This window comes from Rhinatrema bivittatum, chromosome 9 (assembly GCF_901001135.1).
Source record: "Rhinatrema bivittatum chromosome 9, aRhiBiv1.1, whole genome shotgun sequence".
NCBI lineage: Eukaryota > Metazoa > Chordata > Amphibia > Gymnophiona > Rhinatrematidae > Rhinatrema > Rhinatrema bivittatum.
In genome coordinates, this window is record NC_042623.1 from 63,685,147 (window position 1) to 63,705,033 (window position 19,887).

A 19,887-nucleotide genomic window follows, 5' to 3' on the forward strand; every position below is an offset into this window, starting at 1 on the left:
GCTTACCTATAATAGGTATTCTTTGAGGACAGTCCTCATGAGACCTGCCCACCTCCCCATGGAGTTGGGTCTCCACTTCATGGCTTATTTTATTTAGCTATGACTGAAGATACCCTGCATGGCTGTGCAGGGTATCTTCAGTCATGCTCGTTGAAACTAAGTCAAAGTTCTAGAAATTTTGACACAAGTTTTCCATGCCAGACTCCATCAGATGATGTCACCCATGTGTGAGGACTGACATCCTGCTTTCCTCTGAGAACACCTGTTATAGGTAAGCAACTTTGAAACTTCCAGGTACATTGCTAAAACTTGCCTTTCTAGACTTCCTGCATCTGATTGTTTTCCACCCTGGGTATGTCTCAGAAGGGTGGAATAATGGTGTAAATAAACTTACTGCCATTTATTTAATAAAGCTTCTAAGCAGAGCTGAGCCTGGGGGTATGTGACCTGGAGCATATCTCCTGGATTGGCCCCTGACAGATTGAAAGGCAGCATTAAGGAAAGGTGAGCCCCACCCCCTCCCTGGACTGTCTGCCACTGTACCTGATATCTCAGTCACTGCTGCTGTTACAACTGCTGCCCTGCCAAAGCTCAAGAACAGGTAGTGATGTCAGAGCACGGTCCTTCAAAGCTCAGGGCCCAGGGCAGTTACCTTGATTCCCCCTAGAGTTGCCAGCTGGCTCCATATTTTCAGGAATGGTCGACCCAGTCCTGCTTTTACCCCATTGCATGCTGAAACTTGTAGTTCTGCTTTTCATATTGCACTTCCTAAGAAAGACCAGACTAAAAATCTCTGCATGCAGTGGAGTAAAACCAGGACTGAATCAGCTTGTCCTGAAAATCTGGAACCAGTTGGCAACAGTAAGTCACTCATCTTCCCCCAAGAGGGACCTGCCTCTAAGCACAAGTGGCTTTGTTTACTTTTCAGACTGAAAAGGAGAGGGCATTCAAAAAAACCATCAAAGTGTTGTTTTTTTTTGTTTGTTTTTTAATCTTCATGTGGGCCCGACTCTCACCATCTGTTTATTTCCAAAGAATTGGGAAAGCTGAGCTGGAGTACAGAGATTTGTTGCATGTTCTTTTGAGTCTCTTCTCCTTAGGGTCATTTGAGTACCGTTAAGAGTCTCATACAAGTGGTGCATTCTTCATTGCCAGCTCTTGTTCATTCTCTTGGCCAGGGTGTAGTTTTGCTCTAGCTAGGGTCTTGAAAATATCAGCCTTCAAAATTCCAACCTGTTGCTTTCTCATCTCTGTTGCATCCTCATTTGGTTTTGCAAACGTTTACAATTATTTTTTCAAATTAGAAGTGACCTTTTAGTACAGCCACTCTCCTTTTTTTCTAGAGTTTGTGCTGCAGTTGTCTGTGTTTACATCGGTATTTCCAATATATTAGTAAGATGTTTTCCTACATTCTGGTGAGCTTCAATACAGCAACATCCCAATGTCTCTGATTCAGAATAATGGGAGTATTTAAGCAGGAGGAACTTCTAATAGAGATTATAAACTGATAGCACTTCATTATAAATCAGAGTGACAGAGAAGTGGACCTTGACAAGTTCTTAAAAATAAAACTTGTCCCTGATCCAGCTGCTTTAATTTTGGCCACACTAAGAGGAAATTGCAACTTTTTGGAACAATAAATGATGCTTTTGTTTGAATTACCCTATGTCTCTTGCAGTGTCTCTACATGACGCAGTCCACTATATTGGTCAGCTGATTAGACTGTACAGTAGAGAAGCTTGTGAGGCATAAGTAATCTCTCCTTTGTGCTGGAGTTCTTTGTGCTGTGCCAGCGCGGGTTTCTTTGGCAAGCTGATGTACAATACAAATACCTTTCACAGATCTAGCTTATTCGGTTCTTAGCTGTTGCCCTGCAGTCATTTGAATACTCTGAGCTAAATTCCCTTTCCTTTTGGGATTACTAAAAGATTCCTTGCTTTGTGTTAGTGAACCTGATGATTCAGAAGGTTAGTTTCTTACATAGACCCTTGGTTGTTTCCATTGGGATTATGCCTCGTTTGCAGACATTTGAATACTCTGATCTTTAGTATGGAAAGGCATCTTAACTTGTGCTAGTTCTACACGATAGGGCAGGATTGCATATACATATTACAGGTTGGCATACATGTAATCCAGGATTGTGATTTCCCAACCAGCACGGCAAGGCCCATAGTCGGCAAAATCAGGTTGGCCAGAAGGGTTCAAGCTGCCATTGACCACTGGAGGGCAGAAAATCAACTTGGCAGGGAGGCAGAAGGGGAAAAGAGATGACCAGCAACTTGGAAGTGGGAGATGAGGGTATGAGCAGCAGAGGGGGAAGGCTGGAGGAGACCAACAACTGAGGGAAAGTGGCAATTAGATCAGGAAAGATGGCTTTAAGAAATCAATAGCAGCAACATTTGGAGGATAGGACAGGGTGGATAGTCTGTTTCCCATGGGTTGCGGCAAGAGAGAAAATCTGTGGCAAATATTCCAAACGCCTACATCAGGAAATTAGCAACAACACACACAAGTTACACAGTTTTCCAAGCGGATTACACACTCACAAAACCATTGTGATAATTATCCCACCAGATCTACCTGAACAAGCTATACCTATTAAAACATTTGTGTACATTTTCCATGAACATTTATGCTCATGCTTTTTAAAGTCCAAAAAGTATTTGCATAAGTCCAAACCTATACTCAGCTCTGCCTTCAGGAACACCTCCATTTAGTCTGGGTGCGATCATGGCATGCATGCATGCATAAGGTCACCCACATATATTAGGCAGACAACTTTGTAAAAGGCCAATTCTGCGTGTTACAACACTATTTTAGCTACAGAAGTCCCTTTGAAAATTCCCCTATTAAGCAGATTCTTCCATTCAGCAACATCCCTGTTTCTATCCCCATCTCCTGCCTAGCATGTCCGTTTCTGTACTCGCATCCTAGCAAGGATCTCCCTCTTCCCCTCCCCCTCAATTGCAACAACATTTATTCCTTACTAGTGGTGGCTGCAGATATTTCTTCTCCTTCAGCAGCAGCTTCCTGAGGGTCTTACACTCTGCAGCACTGCACTTCTGCTTTTGTGCAGGGCCAGGGAGCCTGCCGGGACGTGCTTCTGGTGGGTATGGCCCACTTCAAATGTTGCATTGGTGGTACCAAGCAGCAGGTACTTTGGCTGCTTGGTGGGAGGAGGAGGTGGGATTTGAAACAGCATATCAGCGGCAGTGAAGGGCGAGTGCTTTCATTGGTGGGCGGTGGGACTTGAAACACTGCAGGTGTTTTGACCCGCACTGGCTTCCAGCAGTTGCTGGATGCTTTGAGTTGTTGCGACTGCAGCTCTGGAGATGCTCTTTAATCATTCTAAAATCAGGGTAATAATCTGTTTAAACCAATTGTCACTTTCGGACAAACCTGGGAATTTATGGGTGAAAATCGGTTTAAACTGAAAATGAAGGACCAGAATTGTATTGTACTGTGTCTGTGTTTATGCATGTTCAGCAAGGTTTCTGTGGTTGAATGGTTTGGTGTCCGATTTCCATCTGGAGAATGTTGGAGGTACTTCACTGTGACCCAGTATGTCATTTCTTATGTTGTGATGTTAAGTGTGTTCTGTCTCTCTTTAAAGAACTGAAGAGTCTGCAGTTCAGCAGCCTGCAAAAGGACAGACCCAAGTCAATGGAACAGGTATTTTACTGCTACTTAAATTAGTCCTTTTTTTTTGTTTTGTTTTTCATTTGTCTGGTTTTGTAGTCGTATGCTCCTGTTTTGTCCCCGCACATTTATGAAATGCTAGGGCAGCTCTCCTGAATCTTCAATGAGGATTACTTACAATCCTCTTTGAGGCACAACCAGGTCCTGTTTAGTTCTTATGCTGTTAGATCATGCACTACATTTGCAGTCAAGTGTTAACAGTTTGATTTACTCCCAGAATGGTTCAGTTGTACTCCCCTGCTGTACCTTACCCCCCACCCCATACACCCACTGATGGGGCCTATCTATTCCTGGCATTCACACTCATATAAGAACTTAAGAAATTGCCCTACTGGGTCAGACCAAGGGCCCATCAAGCCCAGCATCCTGTTTCCAACAGGGGCCAATCCAGGCTACAATACCTGGCAATTACCCAAACACTAAAAAGATCCCATGCTACTGATGCCAGAAAAGCAGTGGCTATTTTCTAAGTCAATATGAGCTTTAGGGTGAGCAAGATGCTGTATATCTTCGAACACGAATCAGGGATTTTAGGAAGCTCAAACAAAAGTACCATTAGTAAAAATAAATAAATATGTAAATAAAAAATTAATTTTGCTTCAAACACAACCCGCAAGATTGTTTATTTAAATAATCAATTGGGAAAAAACTGAAAAGGCCATTACATTAATTGTAGAGATGTGCATTTGTTTTAGAATTTGTCCTGTTTTGGGAGCACCCTGAAACGAACGATAATTTGCCGAAATTCGGGAACATTTTGAATTTCGTGTTAGTGCGTGCTAACTGAAAATGTTAGTGCGCACTAACACACAATTATTGAAATACGAAAAAAAACCCCCGAAACATGGAAAATATGAAGTTAACCGCGGGGAAAAACGAAGTACGAACCAATATGATATATAAAAACGATACACATCACTAATTAATTGTATCACGGCAAAAAGAACCATCTGCTAGTCCTCATCTAAGTTGGGTACCAAGGAAAACTGAGCAAAGACCACACAGTCATTCCTCCTTACAAGGTTTGGTGTTACTGACACTTAAGAACATAAGAACATGCCATACTGGGTCAGACCAAGGGTCCATCAAGCCCAGCATCCTGTTTCCAACAGTGGCCAATCCAGGCCATAAGAACCTGGCAAGTACCCAAAAACTAAGTCTATTCCATGTAACCATTGCTAATGGTAACATGGAATAGACTTGGCAATCATAAAAAGGAAACAGTCAAACAAAATAAGCCAGGGCATGTGCCCTCAGTTAAATAAATGTAAAAGACTTTGCTGAATGTTACCATTATGTTGCGTTAGATATACTGTGAGCGAGTAACCAATGCTAGCAGTTGTTCTAATATTGTTACCATATTATCTTTCAAATTCATATATTGACTCCCTTTATGCTGTTGTAAACATGCAGTTGTACAGCACAGAAGATCTTTGAACTGAGTGTAACTCAAGTGTGGGTTTCATGTACCCCATGTGACATCTTAAAATGTTATATACAAGAACAGGAGCTTGGTCTCAAAATGCTATCAGAAGGCTTCTGAGTGAGAGCAAATATGTGTTCCCCTTTCTAATTTTTTTCTCTTTTTAAATCAGAGCAAATTTAATCTCAAGAACTGTATTATGGCCTAGAAAATCTAAACTTGTGCTGATTTTATGGTTGCCTGTTGTAAAATAGTCATCTTCTTACCTCCCCCTCCCGATTTTCCAGTGCCTTCATTGCATGTGTCCCTTTTAGTGTGATTGCTCCCATGTTGGATTTCTGTTGCACCTTCCCTCTTTTCTGTGCTGCTCTCTCCTGTATGAGTCTGTCACACCCAGCTGTGGCATTTCTTTCTATTTATTTATTTTATTTAAAAGTGTTTGTATACCGTCTTTACAAACAGTGTTTAATCAAAACGGTTTACATAACTAAATAAAAAAACAAATGTAAATAAAGATTTAAATTTAAAAGAAACATAAAAATTATCAAATTATAAAAGCTCAAAATTACAAAAATATACAATAAAAATAAAAAATCTAAAAACAATAGTTTACATAAAAATAAATCAATATATAATAATGTTGTGCCCTGTGTGATGGAGAAGTAGTTATGTTATTTAGTGTGTGATATATGGAAAGCAGATTGAAATAAATGTGTTTTTAGGATTTTTTGAAGTGTTTGGAGTTGGATATGGTGCTCATGAGGGGAGGGGCCACGTGGTCTTCTATTAACGTAAGGAGAGAGATTGCTGCATTTCTGTAAAGTGCAGGCTCAGTAGCCTGACAAAATATCGTTACAAAATAGATTTAATATTTTAGTACTGAGTGCATAGAATAATAGGATTTTTACAGCTCTTCATCTCTAACTGAACTGCTGCTTGCTTTACTATTGTTATAGTTAAGAAACATGCCTACAGTTATAATCTGGTGGCATTCTTGGTGCATCTGACCTACTTAGCAGTTCTCAAAGGAAGGTGGGAATAATCAGCGTTGTCAGTACCCAATGACAGCTGGAGAGAAGGGGAGGTTGTGACCTTCACCAGCTGATACATGGTCCAGGAGAAGAGGAGTTACCCATGAGCCTCAGGAGCTTGCCAGGCACACAGTTCAGTTGTTTGTCTACTGAATATTTTATACCATTTGCCTTCTCATGTTCCTTTTGTCTGGAGAAGCTTTCTGTTTTTTTACATCCCTCATCCTTTATCTAGCAGCGCTAGTGTTCACCCTTGAGCTATACAATCACCTGCAGGAAACCACCAATCCTGAATACAGTCTGGGTCATTGTCATATTCTTAGTTCACGTTTAATAGCTATCAATCTTCAGTCCTCTCTGGCTGGCGCTAAGATGTCAGAGATCTGTCCTATTTAGTTTCCAAACTTCCACAACAGAATATCGCTAAGGCTGGAGACGTTTTGGGCAAAATGCCTAAAATTTGGGCTTCTGTTGCCTGACAAAAGGGATGCTGGTGAGGGAGCTTTCTGAGAGGGCTGAGTAGACAAAGCTGCAAGAGCTGATGGGTCCCGGGTAATGAGAAGGAGCGTTGTGGCATTGACTGACCAGGGCCGGGAGGAAAGGTTTGCTGCTGTTGGGGAGTCAACAATGGCTGCCGGTGGGGGAAGAGAAGATGGGAGTGCCTGGGAGGAAAGATAAAGGCAAAGAAAAGAAACCCAAAATAAACAGGAAAAAAAAAGTGAAAAAAATGAACCTTTCTCCTTATTTTTTTCTTTTATTATGGTGCTCAAATTTTATAAATAGTTTTTAACTCCTAACTAGTCTTTGTTCATGCAGAGGGGGAAAAAAGTGTTGGGTGTGTTAGTTCTTCATCTACCTATCTCTTACATAACTGTCCTGTTGGCAACCACTCTGATGTGATATGTTGCAAAAGAAATCGGTTCCCTGCATGGCCATTGGACTATGAAGCAGAGCAAGAACGTTTTGCTGACAATGTACACTTTGACTTTCTATCACAAATGACTTTCCCATGTTCTCTCTAAGACTTTGTTATACCTCCCCCCCCCCCCCCCAATTGATTTAATGAATGCCAAGACACAGTCCAACATTATAGAAACAGGGTCATGTCCACAATCGGACCTTGCAGACAGAAATTATAACAAAAAATAAACAGGTGAAGAGCAAAACTAATCTGGTGATTCCAGTAAAGGATCCAAGATCATCTTGTATTTACTGACCTTGGCTATTAAGGAGATGTTCCAGTGGCCCAGTATTGCACTAGCTGCAGTGAGTGCTAGGCTAGAGAGGAGAATAGCATTGCTTTTTTTTTTTTTCCCCAGTAGTTTTTACACATTTCTGCTGCTTCTTGTTAATAATAAAAACCCAACCTTCTGTCTTAGTAGCAGTGCTCCATGCTATCATGTGGAAGACCAGAGTTCAAATTCCTTCTCTGGCTGGGCTGAGTGAATTGGGACAGGAGGTAAAATAGGGGTAGGAGGGAATCCTCAAGTACCTGCAAATGAAGGCCCAAGGCATGGTAGCCCAAAGAAAGCCAGTTCTGATTGAGTTCGAAGTGCAAAAGGGTGGGAGGAAACTGCCAGATCAAAAACTCATTTAAATTTGTTTGTACTTTATAGGTTTATTTTTGGATAGGGCAGTATTCTCCTACTCCTTTGGCTTGTAAATTGGAACTGGCCTTTGTTGGGAATGTGGTGCCAAGAGCCTTCATTTGCAATTATCCAGGATTCTTTCACATTTTTCTACACTTTCTCCCATCACCTCTCCTGTTTTGCCCAGCCACTGCAGTGCTAGCCCTTGACCAGGGGGCCCACAGAACCCAGTAGACATGGACTCTGAGTGTGCTCTCCCCATCCCCCTCAGATAGGGGGGTGGGGAAGGAGTGCAGTGAACCCTGCATCCATAGCATCCCTGAATGGTCTGAGGCAAAGAAGCTGGGCTCAGGTATTGACCTTTGGTATTTCACATGGCAGTGCGGAATAAAAATCAATTAAATTAAATAGTGAATCTGTAAAAAGGAATGGTCTGCATTGGCAATAAAATGAGATTCTTGGTGGGGAAAAAATGCATTGCTTTTACAGAAGCATGAAGAAAATGATATGGGGCATCTAATATGCCAGGAGCTGTTGCTCAGTGTCACCTATTGGGTGTGTCAGAATCGGGGTCACACAAGGGATTTTTACTGAGACATTAGAAAATTATGAAAACTGCCTAAGTAAATTGGTGCCTGTGAATCCAAGAATTATGATTTTTTTATTCACAAAATAAATTTAAAGAGTTTTTTGGGGTAGAGCTTCTATATTTTTAACCAGTACAAATAACACAATTGCATGCTAATTTTTAAAATATTTCATGGTTCATTTAATTCTGGAAAGAAAATATGAGGAAAGACCACCATAAAAGCATACTGTTGATATCGTATATAACTATCTGGGTTGCCATCACAAGAGCTCTGTCCTGTATTTGAACATTAAGTGCATCATAAAGAGCTGAAGTAGTTCCCTGTACGTACCCGGATCAGCCCAGACTGCTGGGTTATGCCTCCATTCCAGCAGATGGAGACAGAGAAAAACTTGAAGGGCATCCCCTGTAAATACAGTGAACCACCTGCAGACAGCCCCCTTCAGTATTTCTCTGCCTCCAGCAGATGAAGGTGGCAGAACCTGCAGTCCTGGTAGCTTGATTCTTTAACTACAAAAAAAACCCAACAAAAAAACAAAACAAAAGTACTAACAGGAATCCTTGTTCAAGTTAACTCAGCGGTGGGGGATTCCCCGCTTGGATTCAATGGCAACTCGGAGGAATGCCAAAGCGGCTTGCTTCTTCAGTCGTAGAAGAGAGCATGGGGCGGAAGGAGTGGATGCCCTTGTTCTCCCATGGCCCCACGACATTCTGCTCTACGTCTTTCCTCCTTGGCCCCTGGTAGGCAAGGTCTTAAGGAGAATAGAGGCCCATCCGGGGACGGTGGTTCTGGTAGCTCCGGAGTGGCCATGGAGGCCGTGGTTCACAGATCTCATCAACCTCGCGGTGGACAGCCCTCTCGATCTGGGTCATCTTCCAAATCTCCTGAGGCAAGGTCCAGTATTTTTCGACTAGGTGGATCGCTTTTGTCTAGCGGCTTGGCTTATGAGAGGCAGCAGTTGAGAAAGAAGGGTTATCAGGATATGGTAATTTCCACTCTTTTGCGGGCTCGCAAAACATCAACCTCTCTTACGTATATCCAGGTCTGGAAAGTTTTTGATATGCCATAGTAGATGTGGTGTAGTAGATCGAGAGTTTCCCCTAAGCACGCCTTGATAGTCCGCATCTTAGCCTACAAGAGGGTTTGGCGAAGGGGTTAGCTTTCAGTTCTCTAAGGGCTCAAGTGGCAGTTTTAGGCTGTTTGAGGAAAGGTGGAAGGAGTGTCCATAGCGACTCATCCTGATGTAATGCATTTTCTTAGAAGTGCTAAGCACTTGAATCCTCCCCTCCAGGCTATTTGTCCATCTTGGAGTTTGAATTTGGTCTTTCGAATGTTGTGTGAACCTCCTTTTGAACCACTCAAGCGCGTTACTTTAAAGGACCTTATGCTCAAAACGGTGTTTTTGGTGGCTATCTGCTCGGCTCGGAGAGTTTCTGAGATTCAGGCACTATCTTGTCATGAACCTTTTTTTAGATTTTCAGATTCCGGTGTTTCTCTGTGAATGGTGCCATCCTTTCTTCCTAAGATTGTGTCGCCCTTTCACGTGAACCAGTCTGAGTTGCCTGCGTTTCTGGATTTGGATCAAGATTCTCTGCATACATGCGAATTGAGGAGGTTGGATGCTAGGCGGATACTTCTACGTTACTTGGAGGTCACTAATGAATTTCGTTTGTCGGATCATCTTTTTGTCTTGTGGAGCAGTCCTAAGAAAGGCGTCCAAGGCCACCATTGCCCGATGGTTGAAGGATGCTATTGCTTCGGCATACATGTCACGGGCGAGCGGTTCCAGAAGGTCTTAAGGCTCATTCGCTTAGGTCTCAGGCTGCGTCCTGGGCAGAAAGTCAGTTGGTTTCCCCCCAGGAGATTTGTAGAGTGGCGACTTAGAAATCTTTGCATACTTTTGCTCGGCATTACCATTTGGATGGTAAGGCTCCTGACTCCGAGAGTTTTGGAAGCAGTGTGCTTCGAGCGGGACTTTCTAGGTCCCACCCCATGTAAGGTAGCTTGAGTACATCCCAGCAATCTAGGCTGATCTGAGTATGTACAGGGAAAGGAAAATTGGTTCTTACCTGCTAATTTTCGTTCCTGTAGTACCACGGATCAGCCCAGATGCCCGCTCAGAGTAGATGTTATTTAATTTTTCGGATCTGTTCGAATTTTTCAATTTTACTGTCAGACTATATAGCAGAACGAAGATTTCACTGTGCTCTTAATTTGTACATAGTTGTTTGTCATAGATTTGATTTAGCCACTAAATTAAATGGGCCTGCCCACTAGCACCATCAAACCACTTCAGATGGTCCAGAATGCGACGGCAAGAATCCTCACTAACACCAAAAAAAGGGAACACATTACCCCTATCCTCCAGAACCTTCACTGGCTGCCTATAAAATTCAGGATACACTTTAAAGCACTCATGATGATTCACAAGGCTCTACACAACATCTCCCCCCCTCAACCTATCTTTTCAACTACAGCAGCACACCTCAAAGAGGCCGATCAGAAGTGCATACCAGAACATGCTTCACACCCACCCGGCTAAACGTTCACTGAGGAAACGAACTTTGTCCACTGCAGGTCCCCCTCTTTGGAACTGGCTTCCACCGGACCTCCGCCAAAAACCTTGTCTAGCAACTTTCAAAAAGAAGCTAAAGTCTTGGCTATTCACCCAAGCCTTCTCTGAGAGCTAAAACTTGATGAAGCGATAGACGGTATCCATACCACTGTACATACGTTTTCTGATTTTGTACCCTGTTTCAGTTAATCTTGTTTATGTATGTCCCCGTAAAAGTTCTTTGTCAACATGTTACAATGTATTCCACCCCTGAGGTGACAGTTCAGTTCCATGTAAACCGGTGCGATATGTATTGTATACAGGAACATCGGTATATAAAAATTAAAAATAAATAAGTAAATTTGGATTGCTGTTACCTGTTAGAATTCAGTTTATGCTTTGATACTGTTTATACTGAAGGGGACTGCAGGTGGTGCACTGTACTTACAGGGGGTGCCCTTCAAGTTTTTCTCTGTCTCCATCTGCTGGAAGGGAGGCATAACCCAGCAGTCTGGGCTAATCCGTGGTACTACAGGAACGAAAATTAGTAGGTAAGAACCAATTTTCCTATTTCATCTGCAACAATTTTGTAAAACTGAGCTCATTCCAAGTGGCAGAATCAGCCTGGTGGGAGAGCTTGATGTGGTCTGATCTTTCAAGGGCTGAATGCCTTGAGAACGAGTTGGCAAGGCTTCAGCAACTGAAGAGCTGTCAGGGTAGCAGCAGAATGAGCTAGAAGAGGCTCCAGAGCCTACACTGTTCAGCTAGAGTGAATCAGGTGTAAGAGTCACATAATGCAGCTTTGTAAAGGGGAGGCATCTCATTCATTCCCTGTGCATTCTGTGAAGCTTCAAGAGAACTCTGCATCAGAGGGTTAGTCTCGCACCCACGTCAGCAGCACTTCCCATCTCGGACAGCAAGGATTACATGCTGGAATATTCAAAACTGGCAGCTTGGTGGAATATATTTTCTTAGGGATTGGAAACTTATGCATATTTCTCATACAAACACATTTAGGGATGAATCCTTATTTTGGAAGGTCCAACATGGCATGTCATACTGTACCATAGAATATTTTCTGTGATGGTAATAAAGATAATGCAAGAAAGACTGACCCTTAAAGGACCTTTTTAAACTTACTCTCTTCCAGAAGTGCTTTATTCATTGTAGAAGCTGAGATTGAATAATGCCTTAACAGGCTACGCACATGACACACTTTTGTTTGACTCAGCATGTTTAGTGCAGTAGTTCACAGCTCTGGTCCTTCTGAGCTATTAGCGGGTCTGGCTGTTGGGAGATGCATTATTAATGTTCATGAGTTCTTTATAAAAAGTGTCTCTCTACATGGAGTCGGGGCTGGACTTGCCTCTAGACATGGGGGTGGGAGGAGGGGGGTTCTTCCTCTGAAGATGTGAGGCGGTGAAAGGGTTCCTCCTCTGACCAGGCAGTGCTCTCCCAAGCATCATTCAGCCTGAGCGCTAGTAAATTATCTGACCTATCTTTTTAAAGGCATGGAGTGAACCAGTGGTGGCTCTACTTTTCAATGCACTGAGTGCTGCCAACCTGCTCCTTTAAAGGGGAAGGCCAAACACAAGTGGACCATCTGATTGGAGGAGGTGCCTCTTTCATTGTGATGCCCCTAGACAGGTTGCCTTCTCTGCCTGCATGATGTGGTTACTTCTCTGCTTTTTGACAGTCACAGGGTTTGAGCCATGAGCTAAAGACAGTGCCTTTTATGGTTTTTTGGCTGAGAATATGTACAGTAGGGTGGTGTGCCATCCCTAACCTGCTTTGGGGACATGTGGAAATGACTTGCTAAAGCAGAAAGAATAAACCTCCTGCTTTAAGGAAGAAAAACCCATGCTGCACACATTTTTTTCAGTGATTGTTAATTCTGCATGTTTTTTGTGAAAATCAGATTTTGAATGGGGAACTAAGTGTTCCAGGTCTACTTCTTCAGATGCATCTTGTTCAGGAACACGTAGGCCTCAATTCGTTATCCTGTAGCAATGGTTCTAAAAATGTCTGGTTTTCAAGATTATCTGGAATGAATATGCATGACACAGATTTGCATGCAGTAGAGGCAGTGCATGCAAATCTGTCTCCCGCATGCTTAATGTAGATATCCTAATAATCAGATTAACTGGGTGTATCATGAAGACTGCACAAAGAATCAATGCTTTGTAGGGTGCCCCCAGTCTCTCATTTTTTTGCTGTTGTAGACTAACACTACTCCGCCTTGGAAAGCTTTTTATCACTAAATTTCCATTGTTTCTTGTCTAATCTTGAGCTTCTTAAAATGTGTTTTTGGTTCATTTTGTTTGGATTGAAAGATGCTTGGCTGCATAGGGAGAAGAATGGTCAGCAGAAAAAGGGAGGTGATGTTGCCCTTATATAGATCCCTGGTGAGACCTCACCTGCAATACTGTGTACATTCTGGACACTGCACCTTCAAAAGGATATAAACAGGATTGAGTCAGTCCAGAGGGTGGCTACTAAAATAGTCCATTGTAAAGCATATTGGGATAGACTTAAAGATTTACACACATGTATACCCTAGAGCAGGGGTGCTCAAACCAGTCCTACGGGTCGTCACCCCCACCCCCAGCCAGTTGGGTTTTTAGGATATCCCTAATGAATTTGCATGAGATGTATTTGCATGCACTACCTCCTGTATGCAAATATATCTCATATATATCCATTAGGGATATCCTGAAAACCCGACTGGCTGGGGGGGCCCGTACAATATAGAGCAGAGCTTTCCAAACTTTTCATGTTGGTGACACACTTTTTAGACAAACATAATTTCGGGACACAGTAATTCAGTCTACTAGTAAACCAGAGGTTAAAGGTTAAACGAACGAAACATATTTTGACAATTTATGTATGTTTCCTTAAATATATACATAAATAAAATGTTTCACGACACAACCTATCTCATGAAAACCTTAAATTTATATTAAAAATATATATTCCAAGATTCATGTTATTGTTATAATTTATGAGAAACAATAATAAAACAAATTGTCTGTCCCCCACACACTCATCTCTCTCCTCCCCCCAGCACATGTCTGTACCCCACACACTCATATCTCTCCCCCTCAAGCACATGTCTGTCCCCCCAGCACATTTGCCCCCCACTCACTCATCTCTCTCCCCCCAGCACATGTCTGGCCCCCACACTCATGTACCTCGTCTTTTTGATTGTTGCCAGTTAAGTGCTTCACTCCCTTCCATGATCACCAGACACTGCTGCTTGCAGTCAGTACTCCTCATGGCCAGGCCTCATTGGCAGCAGCAGCAGCCAATGCAAGGATGGCTGGGCTTGTTCCACCCACCAAGCCCCCCAAAAAAAGCGATTGACAGCAAAAATCACCCAATAATAAGCAACCCATAAACTGAAAAAAAAAAGTGAATCTCTAGAAAAAAAAAAGCCCAAACTTGCGTCAGAGTTGACCGGGCTTGCGCGACACACCTGCACACTGCAGGCGACACACTAACGTGTCCCGACACACAGTTTGGAAAGCTCTGATATAGAGACATTCAAATATCTCAAAGGTTTCCATGCACAGGAGGTGAACATTTTTTGATTGGAAAGGAGGCTCTAGAAGGGAGGGGTCATGAGATGAGAGTGAAAGCAGGTAGATTTAGGAGTAATCTTAGGAAATATTTCTTTACAAGAGAGTATGATGGATGCATGGAACTATCTACCAGTAGAGATGTTTACTCTTGGGGAAATTCTGCACACAAAAACTTAAAATTCTGCAAACTTTATATTGGTCAAAATAAAACAATTTACATGACAGTCTTTAAGTAATTACATTTTAAATTAATACAGAAAAAAGTTATTACTTAAGATGCAGAATTTTAAATATTTTGAGCAGAATTTCCCTAGAAATTCACTGTGTGTCCCTTCCTTCCACTCGCTCTCCCTACTCCCCTGGCCACTTTCCCTCTCAGGCCCCAACTCCTCCACCTGCCAGAATCTCTCCTCTCCACCTCTAGGCTCAACCCCTTCTACTCTATTGCCAGTCCCAGAGTTTGACCCTGTTCTCAGTACTTCCCCTCACACACAAACTCCTTCTCTCTAGTACACATACACACACCGTCATACAGGCTCCCTCACTCTCGCGCACACACACACATCCCCTCATATAGGGCCCTTTCTCTTGAATACACACCCACACAAGCTCCCTTTCTCTCTCACACATACATCCTCACACACACCTGTTGACACAGGCTCTGTCTCACACATACACAATCCCTTCACACAGGCTAGCACCCTCACATACACACGAGCTCCCACTCTCTCTCACATGCACACACACTCCTTCACAATCTTCTCATATAGGCTCCCTCTCTCTGAAACCCACACTCAAGTATCCCCCCTTGCTCTCTTACCTCCCATGCTCTCTCACACCTTCCTGCGCTCTCACCTTCCCCTCACCTCCCCTCATATAGGCTCTCTCTTTCTGAAACCCACACTCAAGCATTCCCCGCGCCCCCCGCTCTTACCTTCCATGCTCTCACACCCTCCTGCTCTCTCTCCTCCTCACTCTCTCTCTCTCTCACTGGGGCCTTCATCTTCGCCGCGAATGGAGCGCGTCCCACAGCACACTTGGGACACACTCCGTTTGCAGCATGCCGGGGTCTCCTCTGTTATTTTCTGCACAGAATTTGGCAATTCTGCGCAAATTCCACGCTCCACAGTAGCGCAGAATTCCCCCAGGACTAGATGTTGGAGACAAAAACATGGGATAATTAATTGGACAAATGGGCAGACTGGATGGGCCATACAGTCTTTTTCTGCTCTCATGTTTCGATGTTGCTTTATTAAAATGCATGTTCTGATATCAAGCCTTTTTCTTTAAAGATAAGCAGCGCAGTCAAACAGTGTGTTCCAGAGTTCAGAAGTGGTTCTATGATAAGTTTGGAGAATACATTGAAGATTTTCGATTTCAACCAGAGGAGAACACAGTGGAGACGGAGGAACCGCTGAGTGCTAGAAGGTAATGATCCCTGTAGGTAATCCTCTTACTTACTTATGAATAATCTGTACTGTACCAATAATGTTGGTCGCAATCTCCTTCAGCTGCTTGTATGTGACAAAGCCTTAAAAGGGGAGAGAGAAGGCTCTGCTAAGAGCACCATTGAATGTTTTGTTCGGTCAACTCTAAATGAGACATTCAAGAATACAGATCTAAAAAGAATCACCGAAGTGTGTGTCAAGCAAGGTATTAAATGGCTCTTCACTGAATTGCACACTTTGTGTTTTGTTCATCTGCTTGTGAGTCATGAATGTTCACCACCAGAGGACCTTCATACTTTCCTATGCAGAAGAACGGGTGGAATACCAGGTTTCAGAGTTTTTGGGGTTTTTTTTGGTATTCCACTGTGATTACCACATATTTTCTTCAATTTCCAGGTAAAACAGGGACAGGTAGCAACAATGTATAAGGTAGGGTTCTGTAATGGCCTTTTTAAAGTGCATTTGTGACCGCTTGTCAAACATTTCTTGCAAGAAAAGCTTTGGATCTTGGATAGTCCCTAGGATGGGGTGATTTTCTCAGTCCAGTCGGTAGGATGGCAGCTGAAACAAAGGTGTTTGTACTGGAAGATCAGGTTTCTTGCTCACATATGAACATTTGCTGTTTTTCTAGGTTAACCGAAAATATGAGAAGATTGAGTAAGTATCAACATGCACTGATGTGAAATGTTCACTATGAGATGAGGATTTCTTGAAAGAGCGCTCCAGCCAGTGTCCCAGCTCACCCGTGTGTATTGGGGGCTGTGGGAATGCTGATGTTTGAACATTACCTTTAGATTGTTATCGTTTAGAGTGATCTTTGAATCTTTTGCTTAATCTTGGCCTATCTGAGGAATCAGATCAGTAGTGCTAAATAAAATCTTTCTGTTTTAATTGTCTGTTTTGTTAATGTGTTATTCTATTGGTTAAAAAGAAATATACAGATTTTTCTTTTTAACATTTTGTAAACAATACATATGATGTTGTAGTGGCTTATTTATAAATCTTAATACATAGCCTGTTAATAAGGAGAGGAACTGCTTTTGGTGGGGTGGGGATTGTTTGAAACTGAACCATTGTGCTTTGTCTTTTTTCTTTTCCTTGCTAGAGAGAGGTGCCAAACCTGTTACAAATTTTGTCAGGAACCTTTCTGCCTTATCAGACTGGCATTCTGTCTACACGTCAATTATTGCCTTTATTGTAAGTGACCTTCTCATCTTTAAAAGCCTGCTAATGTTTTTATACAAAGCTTTCATTAAGTGATGTCTGTTAGTTCGTGGTGCAGCACAGCATTTCTTGCAGAACTGAGCTTTAGGGAGAAGGCTGGCACTGTTGCACTAGCTTGACTTGTTGCGCAGAGTCAAATTGTCGTATAGCTAGTGTAGTGTAGTGAGGCTGGTTTCTTTTACGTCATGCGCTGAGTGGAAAGAAAAGCAATCTGAACAGGGCCATATTCTAGTCTTTAGGAAGTTAATTCAACAAAATATGGTCATTACCTTTAAGAAATGCTTCTTAATGTGTTATATTGTCTGATTGTAACCTGGTTTTATTTTTCAAATTTTCAGATTTATATGAATGCTGTATGGCATGGCTGGGCCATTCCTATGTTCTTATTTTTAGCTATTTTGAGGTTATCCCTTAATTACCTCATAGCCAGGTAATGTTTTTCTTATCTTCATTGGGTTTTCCTTCAAATACTAAGCTCATACACCATTTTCTGTATAATGTCTTGCATTGTCCCAGTACTAACTGAAAACAATGAGGTATACTTATTGAAATCACAAGCATGTAATCCTAAAGAATGTTGTCAATCATGGAAGGCAACCAAGTTTGTAGGGTTTCCTTCTGTAATTCATCAGCATTACGTTTGTGTCTCCTTACGGCCACCATGACTCTCCATGCTGTATTTCCACTGAATGTTACAGCAAAAACCACATGTGAAACCAGTTTGCATCTCTCAGTAATTTTTAAAATGTTTCCAGAAAGGATCAGATGACAAGGTATAGACTGTTTTTTCTTAATAAAGTCCTACACAGATCTGAATCTGCTGGTTAAGTGGTATAGCACTATAGTTATCCTCTGTATACACACAGTATTCATTGTATTACATTGATAATTTTTATAGTGTATCTTTTTTTTTTTTTTTTGCCTCTGTTTCCTCCTGCTCTTTTGGGGCTGTCAGCTCAATTGAAACTGGTCTCTGCTGGGCATTGTTCACCCTTAATTGCAGATGCACAGGATTTTTCTCCTTATTTTATATTGCCAAGTCAGCCTAGCCTAGCAGCAACCGTCCTTTGCCAAGGATCACAAATCGTGATTCCTTCCTCAACTTAATGTAGACCCTAAATCTGGTGGTCATTTGGTGGTGTTGTATGATAACTGAGATTCTTGCCTCCAAACAGGGACTGAACTTAATAGTTTTTGTTTTTTTTTGAAAACTGTTTTATATTATGTGCAGCATAAATACAGTGACATGCAGGTGTAGATGAAATGACAAGACGATTGTAACCAACATTTAATTTCAATGAGAGAGAAATTGGCTTACATCTTATTTATACAGAAACTGTACTTATGCCTTTACTCATCCTACCTTTCAGGCCATTTTATGACTAGAATGGTGACAAATCCAACCGAAAATCTAATGCTTTTAAATGTTGTAAACATATGTTTCCTACAGTATGCATTCATCTTCTATTTATATAAATCTAAATTACGAACCAACTAGTCAGTACCCTTACACATAAAAATTAAATAAAATGTACAACAAAATAACCAGTCCCCATTACCAAAGATAAAATAACAATACGATACATAATTAAAAATTGAAAAAATAAACATAGCATATAAAATAAAAGCATTTTTACAACAGTTTCCTTTATTTTAGGGGTTGGAGAATACAGTGGAGCATTGTGCCTCAAGTTTCTGAAACCGTTGTAAGTCTTAAATCTCAGCACTGCAAACTCAAACTGATTTATAATTTAGAGCGTGAAATACTGATTTATAATCCAGTTTTTGTGATGGATATATTTTAAACTACTTCTGATCTTGTATAAAAAGAATTCATAATGTCTTAATTTGTTTACTTTTAAGGAACCTCCAAAAGAAGATCTGACTGTGTCAGAAAAGTTTCAGCTTGTTCTAGATGTGGCACAGAAAGCCCAGGTACTGTTCAGGCACCATTATATATACACGTTGCTTATTTTACGCTTTGTTATTCACCATTGCAAGCATGTTATATGGATCAGAGGTGTATAAGTATGAAATAATTATTATTAGGGAGGGATCACAACTTGAGGATTCACAGGGTACATTACATCACCAGTGTGCAGTCAGCTTCCACTGAGAGTAAGTTTAGGGTGAACTGAAAAAATACTTATTAGTAAAACAACTTTAAATACATAGTAACTTTAATTAGTACAGTAATGCCTTATTCGTAGTGAGTCCTCAAAGTTGCAGTGTTATAAACCAATTATAGTTTGGGGCTCAGTAAGAGACTGTAACTTGTTCAGTGTCCATTGTGGTTCCGACCACAGAATTCTTTACTCTTAGTTTCAGATTCTAATCACTAATCATTCTACCTCATGTCTTCTGTTCCTGAGACTCTCTAAAACAATTTTAAAGAGAGTCCCCTTCCAATTTTGAACTTGTAGAAAATATCTGACTCTTCTTGAAAACATAGGCCTCCATAAATCTTAGTATATAAGATGCCACTGGTTTCTGTTGCATGTCAGTCTTGATCTGAGGTGTTGGATTTGATGGATCTATTACTCTTAGTTGGGCAATATTTTGTTTACTACAGAAAACAATTGACATATTGTTGTAGTTGCTATATGTTCCCTGTTTTGTGACGGTAGTGCTAAGGGGTGATCCCCCAAGACAGGAGCAGCTCTGGACTCGGGGATAACTGTCCTCTGTAGGCGTGGGCTGTGCAGGACCAGTTCTTCTCCTAACTGATGATCACCTCCTCAGGTTGAG

At 41.7% G+C, this 19,887-nt stretch overlaps 1 protein-coding gene across 4 annotated transcripts in view; it reads left to right on the forward strand.

Moving 5' to 3' along the window:
• The window catches only part of GRAMD4 (GRAM domain containing 4), a 210,480-nt gene that overhangs the window by 131,849 nt on the left and 58,744 nt on the right, over positions 1-19,887 (forward strand). For all 4 annotated transcript variants that reach the window (XM_029617381.1, XM_029617380.1, XM_029617382.1 and 1 more), the window contains exons 5-11: positions 3,614-3,672; positions 15,760-15,895; positions 16,547-16,572; positions 17,021-17,112; positions 17,478-17,569; positions 18,797-18,845; positions 19,003-19,074. In XM_029617381.1, the coding sequence (XP_029473241.1) occupies positions 3,614-3,672; positions 15,760-15,895; positions 16,547-16,572; positions 17,021-17,112; positions 17,478-17,569; positions 18,797-18,845; positions 19,003-19,074 (526 nt within the window). The remainder of the gene's footprint in view (positions 1-3,613; positions 3,673-15,759; positions 15,896-16,546; positions 16,573-17,020; positions 17,113-17,477; positions 17,570-18,796; positions 18,846-19,002; positions 19,075-19,887) is intronic.